A 26008-nucleotide genomic window follows, 5' to 3' on the forward strand; every position below is an offset into this window, starting at 1 on the left:
TAGCCGCATTAATGATGAAAGGACCCTTGAACAGTATGGCCTTGGTTGCTGCAACTCACAGAGGGTTTTGGAAGGTGGCTGACGGGACGAGTACTCGAATAATGGCTTATACAATCAACAGATGAAGGGTCAGGATCGACTGGAAAGAAGTATATAATGGGAGAGACCCCCCAAGAATGGGGGATCGCGAGAAAGGGACAGGGAGAGAGAAAAAGGAGAAAACGGCAGCAGTATGTTTGTTTTGGGTGAAAATCACTTTCTGAAATACTTTTCCATATTTACAAGTGTTTGGTTGCGCACGGAAAATGCATTTTCCGGAAATGCTTTTTAGTTGGCTTGTCAACGGGTGTAAATTGATTTCCGTTTTTATTTTACCTTCAAATACCCATTTTTCGGAAAACAGAGAGAGAGCCGAGTGAGAGGGAGACGCGCCCGCACTGAGAGAGAGAGAGAGAGAGAGAGAGAGAGAGAGAGAGAGAGAGAGGAAGAACCCAGAAGAGCCCTACTCAGATTGTCGTCCCCGATCGCATCGCTAGATCGTCCTCGACCCAGATCGTCGTCCCCGACCGCATCGCTGGATCGTCCTCGACCCAGATCGTCGTCCCCGATCGCGATCTTGCCTTCGCGCTGATCGCGATCGCAACACCAATCGGCTTTACGCGATCTCGCCTCTCGTCGAACTCAGTCGCGTCCGGATTTGATGATTTTTTTTCTAGGTTTTGTCTGTGTTTCTGTATTGAGGAATGAATGGTATTTTCAAGAACACAACCAAACACCAGAAAAATATTTTTCGAAAATTTTTTTAAAATGCAACCAAACATATGAAAACATTTTCCTTTCCAGAAAATAACATTTCCAGAAAATGGAATATTTTCCGGAAATGCTTTTACTCGAACCAAACACAACCTTAGTACTGAAAGTGGAAGAAGAAGAACATCAAGCTCCTCGGACGAAACACTCGGGGACAACATTTCAGGCTTGAATCCATTTCCTCATTGGTCCGTCCACACCCAACCATGTGTAGTAATTGTGGTTTAGACCAACACCTAGTTCTTAGGCCTACTCTCTAAAAATTCATTGTATTGGGTCAGTTGGGTTTGAGACCTTTTGTCCAATAGGAAGAGCGCTCAAAACCAACACCCTACAATAATAATGAATTATAAGTAACGATTTTAAAATATGAAAATTTGTTGAAAGAAATTATAAAAATTCATATATTTGCTTAGTTTTATTTATTTATTTACTTATGTCAATACCTCAATACATTCAAGTTATTTTTTTATTATTATATTTTGTTTAATTTAAATTTCTTAATTACATCTGAAAAAAATTACTATAACCACCACCGAATACTTTCAATGATATATTTGGAAGATGTACCATTGTCAACTTTTTATACTTCTGTTAAGGACCTTAAGTTACTATATATAGTGGTGTGCATGGGCAGGCTAAGTCGAGTTGATGAGTTTTTTTTCAATCCAATCCAACATGATAGGTTAAAAAAATCCAACCAATCACAAGGTCCAACTCAACTCACGTGAATCAGGTTGAACCCATGGGTTGGATAGTTTTTTTTTTTTTAATTATTATTATTATTATTATTTGAGAATTATTATTATTATGATTAAATTAAGCATTTGTACAACACCACCACAAATAAAAATAAATTTATAACTAAATAATTATGTGCATAAGAAGGAGATTGAAATTAGGAGAACTTAGGGCTTTATTTTATTTAAGAAGAGGGGTAAAAAAGTAAATAAATTTTTAAATATATATTAAATATAGGCGGTTGGGTTGGATTAGTAACCGATACCTTTTTTTTTTTTTTAAGAGGTAATTACAATATGCTATTAATGTCGCAGTTTAAACCTTTTTTCCCCTAGATCCCAAACACTTTGTAACTAATACAACTCAACAAATAGAATTGGATTTAGTTGGTTTTGATGAATTGGCTGCACACCCCAGCTCTATTAAATAGGAAAATAAGTAAAATTACTTAAACTCAAAAAAAAAAAAAAAAAAAAGAGATAAAACAATGAAACAAAATATGTTTGAAAAAAAAAAAAACACCTTAAGGGTCCGTTTGATACATGTGTTTAAAAACTGAAAATTGTTCTTTGAAAATATTTGTTGAAATACATGTGAGTGAAAAAATACGTTAAAATACATGAAATGTTGTTTAAAAACTGAAAATGATTGTTTAAAAACACAAACCAAACACCCCCTAAAGTACCAAAAAAATATATTTGACTTTGATAGAATCACTGAATCAGTAGGGAGTAGTTCGGTTTTTACACAACCTTTGGTCAGAGAAAAACCCCTAATCCAAGTTCCAAAGAAGTTAGGATTAGAAAATCTCAAAATCCCAATCCCAATCCGATTAGAAATATTTCCACGGAATACCGAATACGTGAAGAAAAAATTCTCAGTTCAAAGTCATAACTGCAAATGGATTTCTTGATTGTATAAGTAGACAGGTAATTCTTGCTGCTTGAAACTCCAAAACATTCGTTTATATATAGACCAAACCAACAAGCGCCGCTCATGAACCAAAAAAATAAATCTATCAAGCGAAAATGCCAACCCAATTTTTTTTTTTTAAATCCATTAACACTTTTAACCCAAGAAACCGATTCAGATAAAATCTAAAAAAAAAAAAAAAAAAAGTGAGAGAGAGAAAGTCGAGAGAGTCAGAGACCGAGAGAGAGAGATTGGAGTGGAGAGATTGAGAGAGAGTACTGAGTACTGACTGGAGACAGCGGTCAGCCACGGCGCCGCATAGACCGTCAGCATCGCACGACGTCGCCACAAGCCACCATCACGCCGCTAGCCTCAGCCGCCATAGACCCACGTCGCTGACACTGCCCTTAGCGCCTCCGGCAGCTTGATCTGCCCAACCCACCATTGTTTCCGGCAGCTGCAGCCTCCAGCCTCCATCCCAAAATTCCAATCTGCCCTTTCAAGTAGTTTTTCTCTCTTTAAACTTCAAAACCTAACTTAACATTGATATAATGTTTGTGTTGTGAGTCTGTGATTGACTGATTGTGTTGTTTTTTTTTGCCGAGGATGATTGTAGGAATCTCTGATTGTGTGTTTTTTTTTTTTTTTTTTTGGCAAAGGATGATTGTGAATTGAATTTGAATATGTGATTGTGTTTGGGGCTTGGGAGTCTCTGTCTGTCTCAGAGATTTTTTTTTTGCGACTGATGAGTGAGAGAGTCTGAGTTGAGAAAGTGAGATGTGAGTTGTGATTTATGTATGGTTTTGACTAAAGTATTTGACTGTGAGTTGTGAAAATGATAATATATAAAGCATTTGATTGTTTGACACCATGACTGTTTGTTGGTAGTGAGGCAATATTGGGAATAAAATGCATTCTAAATTAATAGTGGGATACCGGTATGTTTGGGGCAATAGGTGACAATAATAAAGAGACAAAATCACAAAGGTAAAAAAACAAAGATAAAGAAACAAAATGAAATAAATATTATAATATATATGTGATATAAATTTATCAAAATAAAATTATCAATGTTTGATTAGTCTTTGTGTGAGGTAATAAATATAATTTTTATTTTATTTGTAAATAATGAGAAAATCAATTACAATATTTGATTTTTTTCAAAATAAAATATTCAAATTCAACATGTATGGATGTAGTTGTGAATTTTTTTGATTTTTTTTTCCGCTTATCTCTAGCCCCTTAGCTTTAAATCCTAGGTCTATCCCTGCGTACGCACACAAGTTGGCATAGTATTTTGCTTCTAGGAAACAATGAGACTATTTATTAATAGATGAGTCAAGGAATCAAGGAATATGTAGTGTGATATCAAAATGAACTTACTATAATGTTGCTTATGTTTTTGCATCAGGATATTGGTATCGATTCTCACCACCACATTGGAAATATTAATTTTTTTTTGGCTGATTCAATCTCAAAGTTCTCGATCCACATTAATTTCTCTCAATGGATCTCCTCCAAATCTACAAAGACCGAAATGATGATGAAATAGACAAACTAGAGGACCAATTCCAAGACCCTAATTCCACTGCATCATCCCCTGAGGCCTCCCCACCACGCCTTCTTCCCGCCAAGTTTGCAGCTCCAAAGGTCGATGAAACCATGTTGGCCCCCATGGTGGCTCAAGCCTACCAAGCACAGTTGAGGCCAATAGACCCACTCCAGCATGTTGTTGCCTTTAACCCCACCTATGAACAGCTCTGGGCCCCCATTGTTGGCCCAGCCCACCCATACACCAAGGACGGCATTGCCCAGGGCATGCGCAACCACAAGCTCGGCTTTGTCGAGGATGCCTCCATTGAACCTTTCATCTTCGATGAGCAGTACTATACTTTCCACAAGTATGGCTATGGCTATGCCCCTGACCCCTCTGCCTCCGCTGGCAACAATTATGTCGGTGATCTTGATGCCTTGCAAAAGAATGATGCCATCTCTGTCTACAACATCCCACAGCACGAGCAGAAGAAGAGGAAGATCGAAAAGAAGGAAACAGAGAAGGAGGAAGGTAATGGCCACGAAGAAAACCTCAATACGGTTGAGCTTCAGAATCCAGCCAGTGACACTTGGTTGATGAAGAATAGGAAGAGTCCGTGGGCAGGCAAGAAGGAAGGGTTACAAATAGAATTGACGGAAGAGCAGAAGAAGTATGCAGAGGAGTATGCTAAGAAGAAGGGTGAGGAGAGAGAGAGAGGTGGTGAAAAGGGAGAGATTCTTCCAGATAAGAGTACATTCCATGGTAAAGAAGAGAGAGATTATCAAGGTCGGTCTTGGATTGCGCCTCCCAAGGATGCCAAGGCCAACAACAATCATTGTTATGTACCAAAGAGATTGGTGCACACTTGGAGTGGCCACATGAAGGGCGTGTCTGCAATAAGGTTCTTCCCGAAACAGGGGCATTTGATATTGTCAGCAGGGATGGATACAAAGGTGAAAATTTGGGATGTGTTCAATTCGGGCAAGTGTATGAGGACTTACATGGGTCACTCCAAGGCAGTCAGGGATATTTGGTTTTGCAATGACGGGACAAAGTTTTTGACTGCTGGGTATGATAAGAATATCAAGTACTGGGACACAGAGACAGGGCAAGTGATATCAACTTTTAGCACCGGGAAGATTCCATATGTGGTTAGGCTTAATCCGGACGATGATAAGCAGAACATTTTGTTGGCGGGGATGAGTGATAAGAAGATTGTTCAGTGGGATATGAATACTGGACAGGTTACGCAAGAGTATGATCAACATTTGGGGGCCGTGAATACCATTACGTTTGTTGATAATAACAGGAGGTTTGTGACTTCGAGCGATGACAAGTCGCTTCGAGTATGGGAATTTGGGATTCCTGTGGTTATAAAGTATATTAGTGAGCCTGATATGCATTCTATGCCATCCATTTCACTTCATCCCAGTACAAATTATCTTGCCGCACAGAGTTTGGACAATCGGATTCTTACGTATAGCACGAGGGACAGGTTTCAGCTCAATAAGGAGAAGAGATTTTCCGGGCACATTGTGGCAGGGTATGCTTGCCAAGTCAATTTCTCGCCAGATGGCCGGTTTATTATGTCAGGAGATGGTGAGGGTAAATGCTGGTTTTGGGATTGGGAGACACGCAATGTTTCCAGAAAACTCGAGTGTCATGAGGGAGTGTGCATTGGGTGTGAGTGGCACCCATTGGAACAAAGCAAGGTAGCAACTTGTGGCTGGGATGGATTGATTAAGTACTGGTAAGTTAACCTCTCATTCTCTGACATTATTGTGGACTCATTCATATATGCATCTATTTTGGTACATGCCGACTTATCTGCCTTGATATTCATCTTTCTAAAACTTGCACAATGTATATTTTAATATTTTATTGCTAATATCTGGTACAAATAAGTGTAGTATTATTATAGTGACAAGTTATGGGTGTTTTGTGTGATGACACAAATAATAGATCATCCTTGAAGTAGATGTCCATGTAGATATGGGGTTTGACTTTGTGACATCATTCTCCTTTCTCAACAATTTGTGTTCATAGATTGATTTAGGGAACCAAAAGTTGTTGTCTGCAGACCCTTAGTCCGATGTGTGCTTTTTTAAACAGCTGATTTCTTTCTTTCTTTCTTTCTTTTGAGGCTATCTTCCTCCTGCTCATGCAATAATATATCTCTCTGATAAAAAAATTACTATTTTTAACCTTTATTCATTTAAGGATGTTCACATTGAAGCCCTAATGATATGAGGGGGCTGATTGACCTTAGATCCCAAGCAACAAATGCTTCAACATTCTGTTTACTCAGTTGTAAGACCTATAGGAGAGTAAATTATTAGTTGCGATTATCTGCCTTGCAAACATGGTGGTCCTCCCTCAGTTGTCTTCCACTCACAGCAAAACTTTCATTCCATCAACTATCCTCTCTCCACAAAGCAGGGCAAGGATTCTCCTCTTTTTTCTTTCACTGACACCAAGAGCTGAAAATACAATCACTTTACATTCTACCAAACACAACTTAAACAACTTCTTTGTCAGAAAATTTTTTTCCAAGTCATAACATACTTTTTTTAACATATAACTTGCAAATGCTTTGGATGACTTTCTTTAAAGCTTCTGATTTAGACACTTATTAACCATGCATGTGAAATGCTCCCTCTCTCTCTCTCCATAACATATATATGTATATGTATATATAAAAGACCTGCACTATGTGTGCTTGCACATTGAATTACTTGTTTCCTATGTGCTCCTAGCCCTCCTAGTCTATTAAGGTAAGAGTTTCATCACAACTGCCCCCTAAGTCATTGATTGGAGTCTATTAATAAAAATGACCAAATAAGTACTCTTATATCAAGAAAATTATCAAATTCTTGCCCCATTGTCCTGCACCTGGTCTCATCATCGTTTTTAATGTCTCCTGGGCACATAATTCGTTGGTCTTTTCTTCAGATTAATTAATTTCTTAATCTGTAAAGTTTCATCCAACTTTGTGTGTGCGAATGTGTGTCTGTGGAGGAAATATCCTTCAGAGTGCAAGATGATGCAACTAAAAAAAATCAGCAATCTAGATTATCAGAACATAAGGCAATGGGACTAATGGCATTACAAGAAGAGATGACTTCCACATATATTATGTATCTCTTCTCATACCTGTAAACCCTCGAGATTATTGAGTTGCTGCTTCCATCATTTCCATTACATTCACAGTTAACATCCACTTTGCCACTACTAATACATATTTGATGAAAGACTCTCTCTCTCTCTCTCTCTTTCTCTCTCTCAAGACATTTAAAAGATCCCTTAAATTACAAAATTGGTAGCATTTTTAGCTTTTTGGACTTGAATAAAAACTATGTCACAATATCAGAGGTTATTATTATTACTATTTAAGGAAAAATCATGTTGCCCATGTAAAAAGGCCAGTACCATGATGAGTTGTCTAATGTTGTTGTTGCAAATATTATTCTAGAGTATCCTAAGCATGTGTTTGTTACACATTGAGGGTGTTCTAACCATGCTGTGGTTCAACTTTGTCATGCTTCCCTAGCATGATTTGTTTCCATGCTTTCTAGTCATTTTTACCTAAGTTATAGTGGTTGGCTGAGACTAAAGTAAATTTAAGAGGTGAGATATATGTTTATAGAAATAATAAGATAAATGAGTAACTCGTCAAAAATTGGTAAGATAAATAACTAGGTTGTAGTCAGTTCACTTGAATCATCATCATTCTATTTGCTGGCTGTAAGGATATGATCTTGCCATAGGCTGTCACTCATTTGCTATTGACTTCTTGCTTCTTTAGCATCTTCCTTTTGGAGAAACAAGTTATGTTACTGGTGATTTATGTGACTTATCTCTCAATTTCGGATAGGATGAAATCATTCTTCTACTGCCGTCTACTCTCCTGAATTTATGTGGTGTCTAAGATGTTGTTTCAAATTATCACATTAAACCTACTTACCAGAAAAAAAAAAAAAAAAAAAAAAAAAAAAAATCACAGTAAACCTGAAGTTGCAATTGCTTTAAATACACACCCTCACGGTAAATAATTTTCTTTCACATTTTTCTCCCTGTATTGACTCACATGATGGAATGGTGTATCTTTTTAGCATTTTGGAAACTAACTTTTTAAATTTTGCCTTGCAGGGACTAGTTGCTTCTCTGCTCTATGTTGCAAGGTGCGGATATCATGTGATGAACCTGTCTTTGGCCCACGGACTCCCACACATTTATTCTTCAGCGCCGCAGAATCCCTATCAACCTCCTTCTAGTCCCTGCTTCCCTTGTGGTACTTGTAGTTGTAGGTATCACCCCGCTTTAGAAAATAACCGACTTTGGTTAGGCACATTGCAAATTGATTTTTTCCAAGGGTTGATTTTGACCATCTCTCGTGGGAAGTCTTGGTCAGCTGGCCTGTTGCAAGGTTTTTTTTTTTTTTTTTTTTTTTTTTTTTTTCTTGATAAATAGATTTAGTCGGCTTCATATGTTACCAATGAACTAGCATTATCAGTTATAACCTGAGTGTTTACTTTTTATTTTGGTTAATCTCTTCCTTAAAAAATTAAATTGGACATTCTACTGTTATATCTGGAAAAGTTTCCTACAGTGATTGTGATTATTCAAATGTGGTGTGTGCTACAGTGAGTGGTGGTTCAATTAGTTGAGATTAAAGCTTAGACAAGTGCAGTTAATTGTCCTATGTTTAAACATGCTTGATTCTATTGTATTTTTACTAGAGATTTGGCCTTTACAAAGTTGATATAGCTGAGCAGAATTGGTTAAGCTAGGTTTAAACTTTTTAGACCCACCCTGCCCCGCCCCTCCTCGTCTCCGCCCCGTCCCGTGTTGATAAGGGTTATAATTGTAAAATTTTCATAATCTAATACTCTACTATTTAAACAAACATATCAATATTAGCTTATTTTATTTTACCCGATGTGGTTCTCTACCTTTATTTTATTATGTGTTATACTATGAGATTTTTTATTTTTTTATTTTTTATGGTTGTCTTGTTAAACACTTAGATATATTATTCAATTTTTTCTAAAAATTGATTTGATTTGATGAGATAAATTTAGTTGTAATTTAAAGTATATTTTTATTAATGAAATAGGTTTCATTAAAAAAATTGTTCTATTTGTAGGGCAAATTAACAAAAAGTAGAGTTTTACGGGGTGGGGTGGGGCTTCGCAGGGCCCTAAGGGGTGGGGATGGGGTGAGAAAGTTTTTCCCGTCATGCGAGGCGAGGCGAGGCGGGGCGGGGCGGGGATAAGGCAAGACAAAACCATGAGGGGTGGGGACGAAGACCCCATCCTTCGGCCCCGCCCCACCCCATTGCCATCCCTAAATGGACTGCCCAAAACTGCCGTAACCAAGCTGATATTTTCGGTTTTTTCTTAGTTTAATTCGGTTTCAGTTTTGTTTCAAAAAATAAAACTGATTTTCCTCAGCTCGATCCCAGTTTCAATCACAAAAAATCAGACCAAATCAAAATCATGAGCTACTCTACATTTTAAAAAGGGTTACCTTAATGAGTGCCTTTAAGGTGTTCGTTAACATTTCCCATTTGAAAAAGCCCACCAAATTTGAACTCATTAACAAAAACTATTTTAACTAATTAACTACAACAAACAAGTTTAGACTAAAACTAAAAAACGCTACCACTCTCTCACTAAAAAACACAACCACCTCTCTCACTTTCCCGACTTCAGCCAAATCCATAGCACACACCTGCGCTGACAGCCTCCAAAAAAGCTTAGGAGTCGTTTAGTAATGTTGTTCTAGTAACATTATTTGTATTTTTTGGAAATATATGTGGGAGAAAAAGTGTGAAAATACGTGTAATGTTATTTAAAAACTGAAAACATATGTTTAAACACGTGTACTAAATGGGCCTTTAATGATTCTTTATATGATGTTAGTAAATGACATAAAACAATGCACTGACAGCCTCCAAAAAAGTTTTATGATTCTTTATATGATGTTAGTAAATGACATAAAACAATGCACTGGATCTATCATGGGTGCGGCTTGTGTCCAATGAAAGTTATCACTGGACACAAGCCCTTCCCAGCTATTATTGGATCAATAGTTCTGTTTTGTTTTGTTTTGTGTGTGTGTGTGGTTTTTTTTTTTTTTTTCTTAGCTCTTAATCCAAGCAGTGTAGGAAAGCTTTAAAAACCTCAACCTTTTGTCTTTTCTCAAACAAGTGGGTGTTTGAGAAGGCATGTCTCGAGACTGGGGTGCTCTCAAGTAGGCATGCAATAAATGGAAATCGTTAATAAACTAGGATGGGGGGTCATGATTAATGCCGCAATGTGCCAATGAGCTCTTCTAACTCAAATGACAGTTCCATCCCTTATAAGAATATAGCAGATGGTGTAATTGTTGGTTCAAAACCCATTAGGTATATGTGTAATTTTGTAATTAAAAATATATTTATTTAACTGAGTGAAATGTGTTCTCCTAATTAATTGCTAAATTGATCCTACCATTACTCAATATATTCCATCAAATTAAAAAATGGTAGTAAAATTATCATTTTTATAGAAAATTGGGCATAATTTCTTCTTATGTCCAAATGAATTCAACAATTCATTACGGATTTTTATTACAAAGATTTGATTTGGTTTCGTGATGATCATATTTTTCAAAAGAAAATATGCAATTAACCATTTCTAATAATTATACAAAAATAAAAATAAAAAGGAAAGAAAAAGAACTCATCAAAAATAATGTTGAAACTTGAAGACAATAGGTTGCCTAGTCACGAATAAACTCATTTACGGTACAATAATTAAATTAAAAAAAAAAAAAACTAGACAATAGATATAATCAACGCATACGAAAACTAAACTAAACTTCAACCTTGTGAAGTACCTTCCATCTCGCTTCATCAGCCTCTACTTCTCACCATTTAAATCCTTCATCCAAATCTATGCAACTGGGTATAATCCAAGTGCAATTAGTTAGTTCTTTTCCGAGAGATGTATTCCTACTTGAATAATCACTAAAACAGGAGTGGTACTTATTAGTTTCGAGAGAGTAGAATATGTTATTATTATCTAGAACATTTGGCAAATAAATCTTGTTACTCATATCTTTTGCCACAGCCAATTCTGAGAAAGAACCCCCGGAACTAACATATAACATCTTATTTTCAATATTTGTCACTTTATGCCATTCCATCCTTGGTCCAAACGAGAGATTCACTGAGTAAATCTGAATGCTTGGTTCAATTTCATGGAGCTCAAATACTGCAAAAAGCTTCCCATCACTTTCCAATAAATAACTATTTTTTAGTGAACTATCTAAGTGTTTCGGAGGAATAATAGGGGGAAGATATTTCCATCGATATTTGTACTGATTAGGATGGCTCAAGTATTCATGTGGATCAAATATTCCCACTTCAGCTGGGAGATCATACTCTCGTACACCCAACCAGTAGCAGCGGCCTTTGTATAGTAGGGGATTGCTATCATTAAAAGGTCGAAAATAATCTGTAAATTCACACAAAGTCCAAGCCACTTCACCACGCCTAATGATGATGAATTTCACTCCATGAAATATGATTCCAATAACAAAACAATCAATAGAAGTTGGGGGAGACGAAAAACTCATTGATTCACATCTTTCCTTATCAAAATAACTTGGAAGTTCTATTTTAATCCTATCGAAGGGATGGAAGAAAAAGACACCGCCACCTTTTCGAGATAAGAGAAGCCAACCATACTTTGAATAGCGGATTGTTGCACCCCACAATTCTGGAGTATCCATTTGATAAATTACATTATCATGCATTGGATGAAAGAATATGCATTTTTGTTTAACCAAAGACATCAAACATGGAGAACGAGAGTATGGGGGATCTAATAATGGTCGAAGTGGACTCATAGGACTACTTAATCGCCATGATTTGCAAATGGCACGAAAAGTATCCAAGTCTCTGAGAATGAGGGGTGCTGAAAATAGACAAAGAAGATGAAATGGAAGCTCAGACCATGGTCTATCTAACACTTCTTCCTTCTCTTTCTCACGAAAAATATCTAATGAAAACTCAGAACATGATCCATCTAGCTCTTCTTCATTTAGACTAGGAAGATGAAATGGAAGCTCAAATGATAATCCGTCTAGCTCTTTTTCCTTCTTCTCTTTCTCTTTCTCTTTCTCTTCCTCTTCCTCTTGCTTGAAAAATTGAACAATATTTTCACTCATATGTATGGAAGATATATCGTCGCCACTCCCTTCAATACTTCTATTGAGGACGTTGAGGTGCTGTAATGAATATTTTAAAGAGGAAACAAATAAGAAAAATTAGTCTCAAAAGAACGGACAAAATTGGCTTCTGCCCTTTTTGGGCAAAATAAATAGCATTCTACCCCTTTTCCCAAACTAATTAGGAAAATGCCCCTCTTTTGAAAATCGACTTTCTCAAAATCGAGTTAAGTCCTATAGTAACGTTTTTAAGGACCTATAGTGATGTTTTTTAACTCAAGCTCCATGAAATCGAGTTATAGGTAAAAAAAAATTGCATGTAACTCGACTTCATGGAAATCAAGTCACAAAACACCACTATAGGTCATTAAAACGTCATTATAGGTCCTTAAAAACGTCACTATAGGACTTAACTCGATTTTGAGAAAGTCGATTTTCAAAATAGGGACATTTCCTTAATAAATTTAGAAAATGGGATAGAATGCTATTTATTTTGTCCGAAAAGAGCAGAGGCCAATTTTGTCCCAAAAGAACAAACAATGAAATAAAGTAATTCTTTACAACTCTAAAATATGAATAGACCACATGAATAATATATATTTAGACTCAAAAAGAGTTCGGCAGTATGACACAATGAAAACAATAATCCTGCTCCCTCCTCTTAAAACCGATGATATTATTAGAAATACATCACAAAAAGAGTTTAAACCATTTACTGCATGGCGGAATAATTATTGATATTAAAAAAAAAAACAATAGTAAATACCAAAAGTATAAACAACTGTGGCTTCTGATTTCTTTGAAAAATTAATATCTAAGACAATAAATCAATAAAAAAAATTATAATTAAAAAAGAAAAAAGAAAAAGTACCATCTTTGGTTGAGGGTCGTGCTCGTGCAACTGCAAAGGACACAAAGGGTTGAAGAGCATGATGGAGCTGTGTGTGTGAGTAGAGAGAGAGAGAGAAGGGCCTCTACATATATATAAACGATGGAATCAGCTTAGCTTTGGAGGGAGGAGTAGTTTTGGTTGGGGTCGGTTTTTTATGTTGCAACGTTCAGTCGGTTAAGTCCAAATTCCAATACGACTTCAATTAGTAATAGGAAACCTTAATCCCAGTTCTAATTAAGTTAGGATTAGGAAATCCCAATCCTAATTAATCTAGGATTAGGAAATCCCAGCTAGCGGCTCCAAGTAAACATCGTTTATATATATAGACCCATTAACCCAGCTACGAGAGTTCACGAACAAAAAGAAAAACTTACAAACACAAGCGCTCCTCAACCACTCCAGTTAGGCTATCAGTGATCTGAGCTCCTCAACCACTTTGTCCTCCACAGAGAATCAGAAGGTACGCATAATTTACAATTTTGTTCTATTATTTTCCAAACACAGTTTAATCTTCATTGTTTACCTTTAAATCCCAAAAATTGGTTAATTAATTTACTTTAAATTTCGTATTTTTGTTCTTTTCATAATATTTTATACTATCGATTTGTTGTTTTCTTGGTTGCACTTTCTTTTTTTCCTTTTTTTTTTTGAGAACCTGGTTGCGCTTGTTTACATGCTTTCTCCTAGATTTTTTTTAATTTTACAATATTTATTTAGATTCTAATAACCAAGGGATTAATTTGTTGGTAATCGATTTTGTTTTAGAGCCAAAAACCACTAGTCAATATTTAAAGCGCTAAGGGTTATAAATATTATTAATTGGCATAGTTTTTATTTTGCTTCTTGGAAACCATGATTCTATTGATCCCTTCAATTTTATTTTTTATTTTATGAATTCTGTTTTATATAATATTCCTTGGATTGTCTTTCTGTTTTACATTTTTTTACGGATTTGTCCTTAAATTATCAATGTGACGGATTGGTTGCACTTGATTGAACTTTGAAAGTATTTGAAATTTGCTTATATTCGATTTGACGAGGATAAAAGGAGAGAGCCTCAGACTAACGGTGCTACGCTGCCTTCCATACATAAATAGACGGATCGATGACTGACGGATGTAGCGATGGACCCCCAATGATTGACGGTTTCACCAAGTGAAGCCCAAAAAGCTGAAGGAGATACATTGAGGCTGACTGACCAATCGTATAAGTCAAAAGTTGACTTGTTCCCCACGCTAGAGAATATTCAAAAGGACTCCTATAAGGAAAGGATCCCGGAAAATACGCCCAAAAGGACTCCTATAAGGAAAAGACTTCTACTCCAAGGAAAAGAAGGATGACCCTTGCTACTATAAAAACCTTAACACCCTCGTGATCCAAGGTACGCGTAATTTTACCCTCTCTAGCACTCTAGAGCAGTGAGAATAGTTCTAACTTGACCTTCGGAGGGTATTCGGCCGGTACCACACCGGTGCTCTCTGCTAGGTTATTTCTTTTCGTTGTGCAGGTGCCTTTTGCGATCGAGTGAGGAGCGTGCGACTCATTGGTGGTATTGTTTCCAGTATCATCAGTTGGCGCCGTCTGTGGGAAACGCTTTAGCACGTTCTCGCTTTCAAGACAAGAGAGTTACATGGTACTCACTCGCTCAATGGCGACCAACAACGACATTCAAGAGGAAGAAACTCCTACAACCGCACTTGAAAGACAGGTGAGGACGCTCGCCGCCGCCGTGGAGCGCCTCACGAAGCAAAATCACGACCTAGAAGAGCAATTGAGACAGAAGAATGCAGCTCCCAACAACCAAGGAGCAGAACAAGAAGGAACCAGCGCTGACAGGAGAAACCAGGAAGGACCCCAGGCCAGCAACGCCCCGAGCAAACCTGAACGGCAGAACACGAGCATCCCCTCCCTCGCGGAAACCACTCCGCCCCTCGTTCTCGCGGAGATGCAAGCCATGAAGGAACAAATGGAGGTTATGATGAATGCTCTCAAGGGACGAGTATCGAGCGACCTGGACGACCTTGTCAACCGAACGGACTCACCATTCACCACTACCGTCAACTCCTACCCGTTGCCAAGTAAGTTCCGCATGCCGCAGATAGACAGTTATGACGGGGTCAAGGACCCACTGGACCACCTGGAAACCTTCAAAACCCTAATGCACCTTCAAGGAGTAGCGGACGCCATCATGTGCAGGGCCTTCCCTACAACGCTAAAGGGCGCAGCAAGGATTTGGTTCAGTCGACTGGCCCCAAACTCCATCAGCACCTTCAAAGAACTCAGCGCTCAGTTTACCGCACACTTTATTGGAGGCCATCGGTACAAGAAATCTACGGCTTGCTTGATGAGTATGAAGCAGCGGGAAGACGAAACTCTAAGAGCCTACATCTCCCGCTTTAACAAAGAGGCGCTCTCGATCGACGAAGCTGACGACAAGATACTTGTCGCGGCATTTACAAATGGTTTGAAGAAGGGCAAGTTTTTGTTCTCCATATACAAAAACGACCCAAAAACCATGTCGGAAGTGCTTTATCGTGCCACAAAGTATATGAACGCTGAAGATGCACTCTTAGCTCGGGAAGAGAGGCCTAGAAAAAGAGAACGGCAGGAAGACGGTCGGCAGGACCAAAACCGAAAGAAGGCAAGAACCACGGACCGAAGGGACGAAAGACGCCCTAAGCCCCCGGGGGGAAGGTTCACAAGCTTCACTCCACTAACAGCCCCGATAGATCAAGTCCTTATGCAGATCAAGGACGAGGAATCGCTGACGTTCCCAGGAAAGCTGAAGAGCGACCCCAACAAACGTTCCCGAGATAAGTACTGCCGATTTCACCGCGACCACGGCCACGACACAGCAGATTGTTATGACCTCAAGCAGCAGATTGAAGCCCTTATTAGACAAGGAAAGCTGCAGAGATTCGTTAGCAAGGAGAGGGCGGATCCCCCCGCACAGGACCAGCACCCCCGACGGGACAACGAGCGACCAAGACCCCCAATTGGGGATATAAGGATGATCGTAGGAGGGATGACCGCTGCCGGGTCATCCAAAAAGGCCCGTAAGACCTATCTCCGGATGATACAGAATGTTCAACTAACGGGAGCCGTGCCGAAGATAGCAAGAAGAGAAGGTCCCATAATCGGATTCTCAGAAGAAGACGCACGACGCCTTCACCATCCACATGACGATGCACTCGTCGTCAGCTTGCGTGTAGGAGATTACAATATGCACCGAGTGCTCGTCGACAATGGCAGTTCAGCGGATATCTTATACTACACCGCGTTCCAGCAGATGAGAATCGACAGGAGGCGACTGATCCCAACAAATGCCCCGCTTGTCGGCTTCGGCGGGAGCCGAGTATTCCCACTGGGCGCGGTCACCTTATCCGTAGTTGTGGGTGATTACCCCCGACAGATAACCAGGGACGTGACGTTCTTGGTTGTTGATTGCTCATCAGCTTACAACGCTATTCTCGGGCGACCCACGCTCAATTCATGGAAGGCAGTAACCTCCACCTACCACCTGATGATTAAGTTCCCAACTGACTACGGAGTAGGGGAATTGCGCGGGAGTCAGATGGCCGCGCGCGAATGTTACATAGCCATGGTGGAAATGGAGGATCAGGTTCAGACTTTAAGTATAGAAGAACACCGGACGGTGACGGAGCCGGTTGAGAAGCTAGAAGAAATACCTCTTGACAGTTCCGATCCTGGCCGAACGACCAAAATTGGAACACTCGCTAGCCTCACGACCCGTCAAGAGCTCATAACATTCCTTAGGCAAAATCAAGACGTATTCGCATGGGGTCACGAAGATATGCCAGGAATAGATCCTTCAATCATAGTGCATAAGCTGAATGTGTCGCCCGCCTTTTCACCCATCAGACAAAAGAAGAGGGTGTTTGCCCAGGAGCGAGACCGGGCCATAGCAGAGGAAGTCAGAAAGTTACGGGAAGCAAGCTTCATCAGGGAAGTGTACTATCCCGACTGGTTAGCAAATGTAGTAATGGTGAAGAAAGCGAGCGGGAAATGGCGGATGTGTGTGGACTTCACCGACCTTAACAAAGCTTGCCCCAAGGATAGCTACCCCCTACCCAGGGTCGATGTCCTAGTTGATTCCACGGCCCGACACCAGTTGCTGAGCTTCATGGACGCTTTTTCGGGATACAACCAAATCCGAATGCACGAAGCCGACCAGGAGAAAACATCGTTCGTAACCAGCCAAGGCCTATTCTGTTACAAGGTCATGCCCTTCGGCTTAAAGAACGCAGGCGCAACGTACCAAAGGCTCATGAACAAAATGTTCGCACAGCAGATTGGAAGGAATGTCCAGGTCTACGTGGACGATATGCTAGTTAAGAGCCGGAGGGAGGAAGATCATCTAGGAGATCTCAAAGAAACATTTGATACACTCCGCTCCTATAATATGAAGCTCAACCCAGGGAAATGCGCCTTTGGAGTAACGGCAGGAAAATTCTTGGGATTTATGGTGTCTCAAAGGGGAATCGAGGCGAACCCGGATAAGATCCGAGCCATTATAGAAATGACACCACCAAGAAGTATAAAGGAGGTACAGAGCCTAAATGGAAAAATAGCGGCACTCAACAGGTTCGTGTCGAGAGCAACGGACAAGTGTTTGCCCTTCTTCCGGACATTGAAAAAATCCTTTGAATGGACCAACGAATGCCAGCAAGCGTTCGAAGAATTGAAGATTTACCTCTCCTCTCCACCGTTGTTGAGCCCATCGCAGCCGGGAGAAGAGCTTTTTCTCTATCTGGCCGTCTCCCCCGCAGCTGTTAGCGCAGCCCTGATGAGAGAAGAAGAAAGAGTGCAAAAACCCGTATACTACGCAAGCCGAGCGCTTCGCGGTGCCGAGGAAAGATACCCGCCGATGGAAAAACTTGCCTTCGCATTGGTTACAGCAGCCCGAAAGCTCAAACCGTACTTCCAAGCTCACACGGTAAATGTCCTGACGGACAAGCCTTTACGGCGAGCAATGAGCAGCCCCGAGGCCGCGGGCCGGCTGGCATTATGGGCAATCGAGCTGAGCGAATTTGACATTCAGTATCGTCCGCGGACCGCCATCAAGGGACAGGCTGTCGCCGACTTTATAGCTGAGTTCACCCATGACGAGGACCAGGGGGCAGCAGAGTCCCCTCAATGGAGCATACATACGGACGGATCATCCAACAGGCAAGCCGCAGGGGCCGGCATTGTGTTACTATCACCTGAAGGAGACACCATTGAATGTATGGTCCGTCTAAACTTTCCCGCCACCAATAATGAATCAGAATATGAGGCACTAATAGCAGGACTCGACCTCGCCAAAGCAGCAGGAGCCGCAAGGGTAGTCGTCTACTGCGATTCACAGGTCATCACCAACCAGATAAATGGAGACTACGAGTGCAAGAGCGAAAAGATGAAGAAGTACTTTGACGAAGTAAGGACAAGAGTGGGCGACCTAGAAGCCAAAATCATCCAGATTCCCAGAGAGGAAAACGAGCGAGCGGATCGTCTCGCGAAGGCCGCCTCAGCAGAACGAATGATCGTCCCTGGTAATGTACTCTCCTTTGTACAGCTTTCCCCGCTAATAGATCTCAGCAATATGCAGGAAATATGCTCCGACAGCGGCTGGGCAGCGCCGTTGGTTTCGTACCTAAAAAACGGGGTCTTACCGGACGAGAAGGAAGCCGCAAGGAAACTTAAAGTCCGGGCGGCAAGGTTCGTCCTGATAAAAGATGTCCTATACAAGAGAGGTTTCTCCCGACCGTATCTGAGATGCTTGGGTGCGGAAGAGGCGGACTACGTCATGAGAGAAGTACATGAAGGAATCTGCGGAAACCACTCAGGGTCCAGATCATTGGTACATAAGCTTGTACGAGCAGGGTATTATTGGCCCACCATGCAGAAGGACGCCGAAGCTTATGTCAGGGCCTGCGACAAATGCCAACGGTTCAGCAATATCATTAGACAACCAACCGAAGAGCTGACCCCAATGACAGCCCCATGGCCATTCGCACAATGGGGATTAGACATTATGGGACCGTTCCCTACAGCTATGCGGCAGCTGAAATTCCTGGTAGTAGGCATCGACTATTTCACGAAATGGGTGGAAGCTGAAGCATTAGCCACGATTACGGAGAAAAACGTTCGGAGCTTCGTCTGGAGATGCATCGTATGCAGGTTTGGCATTCCTAGAGCCTTTGTCTCGGACAACGGGAGACAGTTCGACAACGACCAGTTCCGGGATTTTTGCTCACAGTTGGGAATAAGGAACCATTACTCCTCCCCCGCCCACCCTCAAGCTAATGGCCAAGTCGAAGTCACAAACCGATCCTTGCTCAAGATCATCAAGACTCGGCTCGAGGGGGCAAAGGGTATATGGCCCGAAGAATTGCCAAGTGTACTATGGGCATACAGGACGACGGCAAGAACACCAACAGGAGAGACACCGTTCCGCCTGACGTACGGAAGCGAAGCAGTCATCCCGGCAGAAGTCGGACTCGCAAGCTATAGGGTACACAACCATGATGAGGACAAAAACAATGAAGCTATGCGACTACAGCTCGACCTAGTGGATGAGATCAGGGCAGCAGCAGAACAAAGGCTCGCTAGGTACCAGGATCGCATGGCCAAATACTACAACTCTCGGGTCCGACACAGAGACTTCCAAGTCGGAGACCTTGTTCTTAGGAAGGTCATGGGCGCCGCTAGAGACCCTACCCAAGGGAAACTCGGCCCCAATTGGGAAGGTCCTTACCGAATCTCGTCGTGGCAGAGAAAAGGTACTTACCACCTTGAAACATTGGAGGGACAGAAGCTACCACATCCGTGGAACACCGAGCACCTACGGAAGTACTACCAATAGAAGCAGCGGCATGAAGACCAATTTCTTTTACTTTTTTATAGTTTAACTCCTCAGATTTATCGTTTGCTTTAGTTTTTTCGACAATACTTTTTTTAGCCCAAGAGTCAGGGTTTGGTTTTAATTACTTTTATTTAAATGCATGGCAATAAGAGGAGTTTTATTCAGAAATCATTGAAGTATATTTTTCCTCCGACGGTCCACTAAGTTTACGACCCAAGAACGACTAAGTCCATAACTCACGGACTAAGGAAAAGCCTGACGGACTAATGAAAGATGTTAAGGCATCGAGGCTAAAAAGCCAAAGAAAACAATGGTTCGAGAAGGCTAAAGCTAAAAGCTGACGGTCCAATAGATAGAGTTATCATATGGATCGAGCCTTCAAAACCGACGGACCAACGGAGATGTCAAAAGACATCAAGGCTAATGGCCATAAAGATAACGGTCCGAAAAGGCTAAAGTTAAAAGCTGACGGACCAAATAGAGCTCATATGGATCGAGCCTTCAAAACTGACGGTCCAACAGAGATGTCAAAAGGCGTCGAGGCTAACGGTCATCAAAACAACGGACCGAAAAAGCTAAAGCTAAAAGCTAACGATCCAATAAATAGAGTTCTCATATGGATCGAGCCTTCAAAACTGACGGTCCAATGGATGAAAAATTTATATGGTAGACGGTCAACTTATTGACGGTCTTACCAAAAAATGAGACTACTTACAAATAAGTTTCTCCAACCAACAAGCCTGTAAAGATAACGAGCTAATCAAAAAGGCTAAATACAAAAATAATGGGCGATCTCATTAAAATTAATCAAATAAAAAGTCAAGTTTATATGACGGACAACAAGGGATAGATTGAATTACAAACAAAAAAGCCCAACAAACATACGGGCACTTGAAGACATTGTTTAAAAATTACAACTAATAAAGGGTTAAGTGGCAGGAGCGTCCTTGGAGACCCCGTCAGCTTTATCCTTCACAATCTGATCAGAAGGCCCAGCAGGGGTAGCGACAGCAGGCTGGGCCAAAACAACACCAGCATCATTAAGCAAAGAATCCAAGCTGAGGGGTTCGTCATCTCTGTCAGCAGCAGGAGTCATTGGAACGGATGTGTCCATGGTGATTCCAGACAGATCCAGCTCCGGATGAGCTAACGACACTTGCTTCAGACAATCATCAAAACCTGCGCCATAGTAATCAGCACAAGAGTCGATGAAGGACTGAGTTGTCTTAAACTTTTCAACTGCGTCAGTCCCAGCCGTCACCACCTGCGCACGCAGAGACGAAACCTCCTCCTCAAGTTTCTTCTGCTCACCCTCTGCTTCTCCCAGCTTCTCCTTCACGTCCTTCAGATCTGTGTTCAAGAGACGGACGGCCTCCTTGTATTGCGCCTGCTGATCCATCAGGGTGGAATTGTGCCTCCTCACCCGAGAGACGACGCCTTCTTTGGCCGTGCAACGGTCTTGAAGTGCTTTAACACGAACCAAGGCCTGAAGGAAGCACAACCGTCAGCTATTAAGCAAGGAAAAATATCAGGTTAACCAAAGTAGGAAACATACCCGTGCAATATCAAAGAAGGCTGACGCCCCCAGGTCATCCGTCCCGAGCTGAGCACAAGGATCCAGATCCGTCTGTTTGATAAGAGACTCCAGACTCTCGACAGCGTGATCCTTGTGAGTCAGCAAGCAACGGGGCCCCTCAATGACGGGACCAGAGGAAGTCATCACTCCTTTCCCAGCACCGTGACTAAGCTTGGGAGGTGACTTCTGGGAGGGCACGTCCGTAGGGGTGACGGCCACCTTCTTAGAAGGAGGATCATCCTTTCCGTCAGATTTTCTCTTGATGGAGCCCTTCAAGGAGGAATGAGGAGTTGACGCTCCATCCTTCCCCTTCGCTTTTTCTTCTTCCTTCTTACGAGCAGCAGCGGCCCTCACCCTCTGCTTCGCAGCCTCCATCTCTGCACAAAGAAAGCTAACGGATAAGTAATCTGACGGATGAATAGTAGCAGACGGATTAAATAACGCATTTTCTTACGTTTTCTTGAAAATTCTTCCAACTTCCGTGCTTCGACCGTCGGCTCAGGACCACCACAATACAAATGTAGAGTATCTAGGGTTATCAAATCCCTACACCTACGTTGCTCAAGTGAAATGGTGAGTATCCGACGGATGAAATCCCTCTGTTCGTCAGACACCTCCGGACGAGTGATGGCTGAAACAAAAGGAAAGTGTTAAAAAGAGACGGTGAAAATGAAAAGCGACGGTAAAAAGAAAGAGACGGGGGCAACCTGACTCCCTAATATGAGCCCAAGTGTTATCAAAATAACCCCCGGGCAACTTATCCCATTCATCCGGACGACACACCCAGTCCGTCCCCTTAACAAAGAAAAATCTATTTTTCCAATTCCTATTTGAATCCGGCATATCAAACACCAATCTTAAGTTCTTTTCACGAGGTGCAAAGTGATATGTCCCCTTGGCGGATACTTTATGCTGGGGTCTGTAGCAGTAAAAGAACTCGTCTAGCGAAAGTTGACGGTTCCCCCCACTCAAGCGACCCCAAAGAACCTCAGCTCCAATAAAGATCCTCCAGGCATTCGGAGAGATCTGGCTGACGGACAATCCTAAGAAATCCGCCAGCTGACGGTGTAAAGCCGTCAATGGGAGCCTAAGGCCAGCTGCGAACATGGCGTCATACATCCCCACATCAGCCGTTCTCCCTGTATAACACTTCTCATTCTTTTTAGGGAGACGGAGGGGAATATGATCTGGGATCTGAAAACGGGTACGCAACTCAGAAAAAACTCTGTTGCTCATCTTTGGGAGAAATTTATTGACGGCCCACTCCTCTGGAAGGATGAAGGGACGGTTACCTCCAGAACTCCCTGAAGTTCCCTCACTGGACTCTTCGTCATCCTCATCCTCATTACCGTCACTACTAACCTCGCTACCGTCACCCCTATCTTCGTCACTATCTACCTCTACGACACCTTCCTCCCAGTTCCCGTCGTCAACAACTTCCTTGTCGATCCTCTCGACCTCAACCTCACTTAACACCTCTTCCCTGACTCCCTCAACACGGTCCTCTACATCAATACTAAGGGATTGGGCGGACGTTTCTCTTCCTGACGACTCCAAGAAGCCGTCGGACTCTTGACCTGAGCCAAAGACTTCGTCGTAGCCCGCTCCATCGCGGACTGACGACTGATCACTCGACGCGTCACTTGACATCTGACTACCTACAAGTGACGGATACACCCTAAGTTCCTAGACTGACGTTCTCGATGAAAGAAAATAAAAATTCAAAAGGAAAGAAAAGAGGAAGAGGAACTTACAGGTGAAATAGATCTGGAATAAATGGAACAAAGTATGACGGCACTGGTAAGAGCTGACGGAGCAAAACGTAAGAGTGACGGTTTCTCTATTAAAAAGATCTGCGAGGTTAAAATGAAGCAAAGCATGATATTTATATAGGGGGAAAACGCACGAAACGCGAGGCGACGCCTGTGCCCAGAAACGAGACCAACTACCGCGCGCCACGTGGGCTTGCATTAAATAGCTCGCGGCCCGAGGAATCATTCGTAAATCTTTTTTAGTAACTCCACATGCTGACGGTTTAAAACGTCAGGCATATAGAGTAGGGGGCAACTGACGAGGATAAAAGGAGAGAGCCTCAGACTAACGGTGCTACGCTGCCTTCCATACATAAATAGACGGATCGATGACTGACGGATGTAGCGACGGACCCCCAATGATTGACGGTTTCACCAAGTGAAGCCCAAAAAGCTGAAGGAGATACATTGAGGCTGACTGACCAATCGTATAAGTCAAAAGTTGACTTGTTCCCCACGCTAGAGAATATTCAAAAGGACTCCTATAAGGAAAGGATCCCGGAAAATACGCCCAAAAGGACTCCTATAAGGAAAAGACTTCTACTCCAAGGAAAAGAAGGATGACCCTTGCTACTATAAAAACCTTAACACCCTCGTGATCCAAGGTACGCGTAATTTTACCCTCTCTAGCACTCTAGAGCAGTGAGAATAGTTCTAACTTGACCTTCGGAGGGTATTCGGCCGGTACCACACCGGTGCTCTCTGCTAGGTTATTTCTTTTCGTTGTGCAGGTGCCTTTTGCGATCGAGTGAGGAGCGTGCGACTCATTGGTGGTATTGTTTCCAGTATCATCACGATTCATTAGGTTTCCTTCCTAGAAGCCGAACTCTAAATTGGGTACTTATAAATATATATATATATATATATATATATATATTTAAACACTAGATTAGGTATAATGAAAATATTGTTTAACATGAATATTGTTATTCTCACAAACAATTCGGTTTTTTTTTTTTTTTTTCAATTAATTAAGTTTGAGAATTTGAAATATAAAAAAAGTTTAAAAGTTTAGTACGGCATGACTTGTAATTCCAAGAAATAAAGCTTCCAATCCTTGAGTATAAATTACTGTTTGCCAAAATATACTTTGATTATTTTTAGTTTACCGTATAGTATGAGAATGATGGGTGATTGTTTATTTATGTTTTCATTGAACTCGAGTTTTTCATATTATAATTTGCTTAAATTTTTTTCTCTCCCTTATACTCAGAGGCTTGAAAATGGAAGTTACGAATTTTTCTCCTATTATTCCTCGACCATATCCTTGGCTTATAATTTGTGATGGGAAAAATCAAGAAAGACAAACTTTGGTTAACATATCGGACAATCATTTTAAGTCAATGACAATTCCTGAGATGCGTAATAAATCAATATGCACTAGCACAAAGGAATGGTTGGTGTTGAAAGATCTTGACTCAATGGATCTTTGCCTTATGAATCTTACTTCTAAAGAGGTGGTGCAGCTCCCACGTTTGGAATCTACTATTACAACGGATATTTGTATTCTATCATCACCAGAAAGTGGATCTAGCCATGATTGTCATGTGATGTTCATCGATGGTTTGACATTCTATTTTTGTCAACCTGGAGATAAGAAATTTAGTGAACAAGTGTTTGAATTTGATTTGGAAGGTAGGTTGATGTGGATACCTACAGCTACAATGTTTAGAGGGAAGGTTTACTTTTTGACAATTATTTCGGAAGGACCTAATGAATTGTTTACCGCTGAATTTGTGAATTCAAGTCTTCATTTTACAAAATTTACAAGCAAAAACCTTCCTGTGCCGTTACCTCCAGAAATAGTTGATTATCTTGTAGAATCTAGTGGTGAGCTCTTATTTATTCAAAAGATGAGGGGTGGATGGAATTTTAACAAGATTCTTGGTTTTTCCATTTTTCGAATGGATTTTTCAAGTCAAATGTGGGTGCAAGTGAACAACATAAGAGGGCAGACTATCTTTCTTTCTCAGCCTTACGGTTTAAAACATAAGGCTATATCTTGCTTTGCAAGAGAAAAGGGAATAAGAAAAAACTCAATCTATTTTACAAAGTGTTCTGATAGGTATATTTATATTTTTGACCTAGAAGATCATAGTATTTCGAAGTCATTATCTTGTCCAATTGTAAGCAAACATAATTCAAGACTTGATTGGGTTATGATTCCTTAAAAGAAATCATAAAATTAATGTTAACAGCTTTTGTTCTAATTCTGCTCAAGTTGGTCATTAATTATGAAGATTTCGAGGATACTCTTATTTGTTGCTGATATTGATTCTTACAAGAAGAAACACCAAACTTGGAACAATTAGTGCTTCACTCTACATGTCCCCTCATTTTGTATTGAACAATTGGTGCATATGTGATATTGTTACGTTAATTAGAATCGGTTTTTCTTTATTTATTTCTATTTTACAATTGTTGATTGGAATTAGTCTGGTGGTGCAAACCTGTAGCATGCAGCCTTTCAATGTAATTGTCAACTTCATTTTCTTTGTTCTTGAATATATGTGTGCACATGTGTTTTGGTCATATTTCTATATAATGGGCCAAAATGGGGTTTTGCCCCTTTCAACAAAAATTTCCAGCATTTTGCCCCCTTTCTCAAACTATATAGGGATACGTCTTTGTTTTGAAATTCGATAATGTG

The 26008-nt window shown here is 40.9% G+C and overlaps 2 protein-coding genes across 3 annotated transcripts; both read left to right on the forward strand.

Annotated features, from left to right (window-relative positions):
• The first annotated feature begins 3830 nt into the window (after positions 1-3830).
• LOC126691947 (uncharacterized) lies at positions 3831-8545 on the forward strand. 2 transcript variants are annotated; one of them, XM_050387279.1, is made up of 2 exons: positions 3831-5747; positions 8147-8545. In XM_050387279.1, the coding sequence occupies exons 1-2, from the start codon at positions 3970-3972 to the stop codon at positions 8151-8153; spliced, it is 1785 nt and encodes a 594-aa protein (XP_050243236.1). In that variant the 5' UTR covers positions 3831-3969; the 3' UTR covers positions 8154-8545. The 2 variants fall into 2 exon arrangements, with proteins under 2 accessions (XP_050243236.1, XP_050243237.1); XM_050387280.1 differs by lacking the exon at positions 8147-8545 and having other exon boundaries at positions 3831-5751.
• A 4391-nt stretch (positions 8546-12936) lies between these two features.
• On the forward strand, positions 12937-25758 carry LOC126691949 (uncharacterized). Its single transcript, XM_050387281.1, has 2 exons — positions 12937-13566; positions 24572-25758. The coding sequence occupies exon 2, from the start codon at positions 24582-24584 to the stop codon at positions 25527-25529; it is 948 nt and encodes a 315-aa protein (XP_050243238.1). The 5' UTR covers positions 12937-13566; positions 24572-24581; the 3' UTR covers positions 25530-25758.
• The last annotated feature ends 250 nt before the right edge of the window (positions 25759-26008 follow it).

The sequence above is a fragment of the Quercus robur genome, chromosome 7 (assembly GCF_932294415.1).
Source record: "Quercus robur chromosome 7, dhQueRobu3.1, whole genome shotgun sequence".
In the NCBI taxonomy this organism is placed as follows: domain Eukaryota; kingdom Viridiplantae; phylum Streptophyta; class Magnoliopsida; order Fagales; family Fagaceae; genus Quercus; species Quercus robur.

Bases quoted from the DNA above. Each gene is read 5' to 3' on its own strand.
- LOC126691947 (XM_050387279.1), top strand. From the start codon at position 3,970: ATGGATCTCCTCCAAATCTACAAAGACCGAAATGATGATGAAATAGAC.
- LOC126691949 (XM_050387281.1), top strand. From the start codon at position 24,582: ATGGAAGTTACGAATTTTTCTCCTATTATTCCTCGACCATATCCTTGG.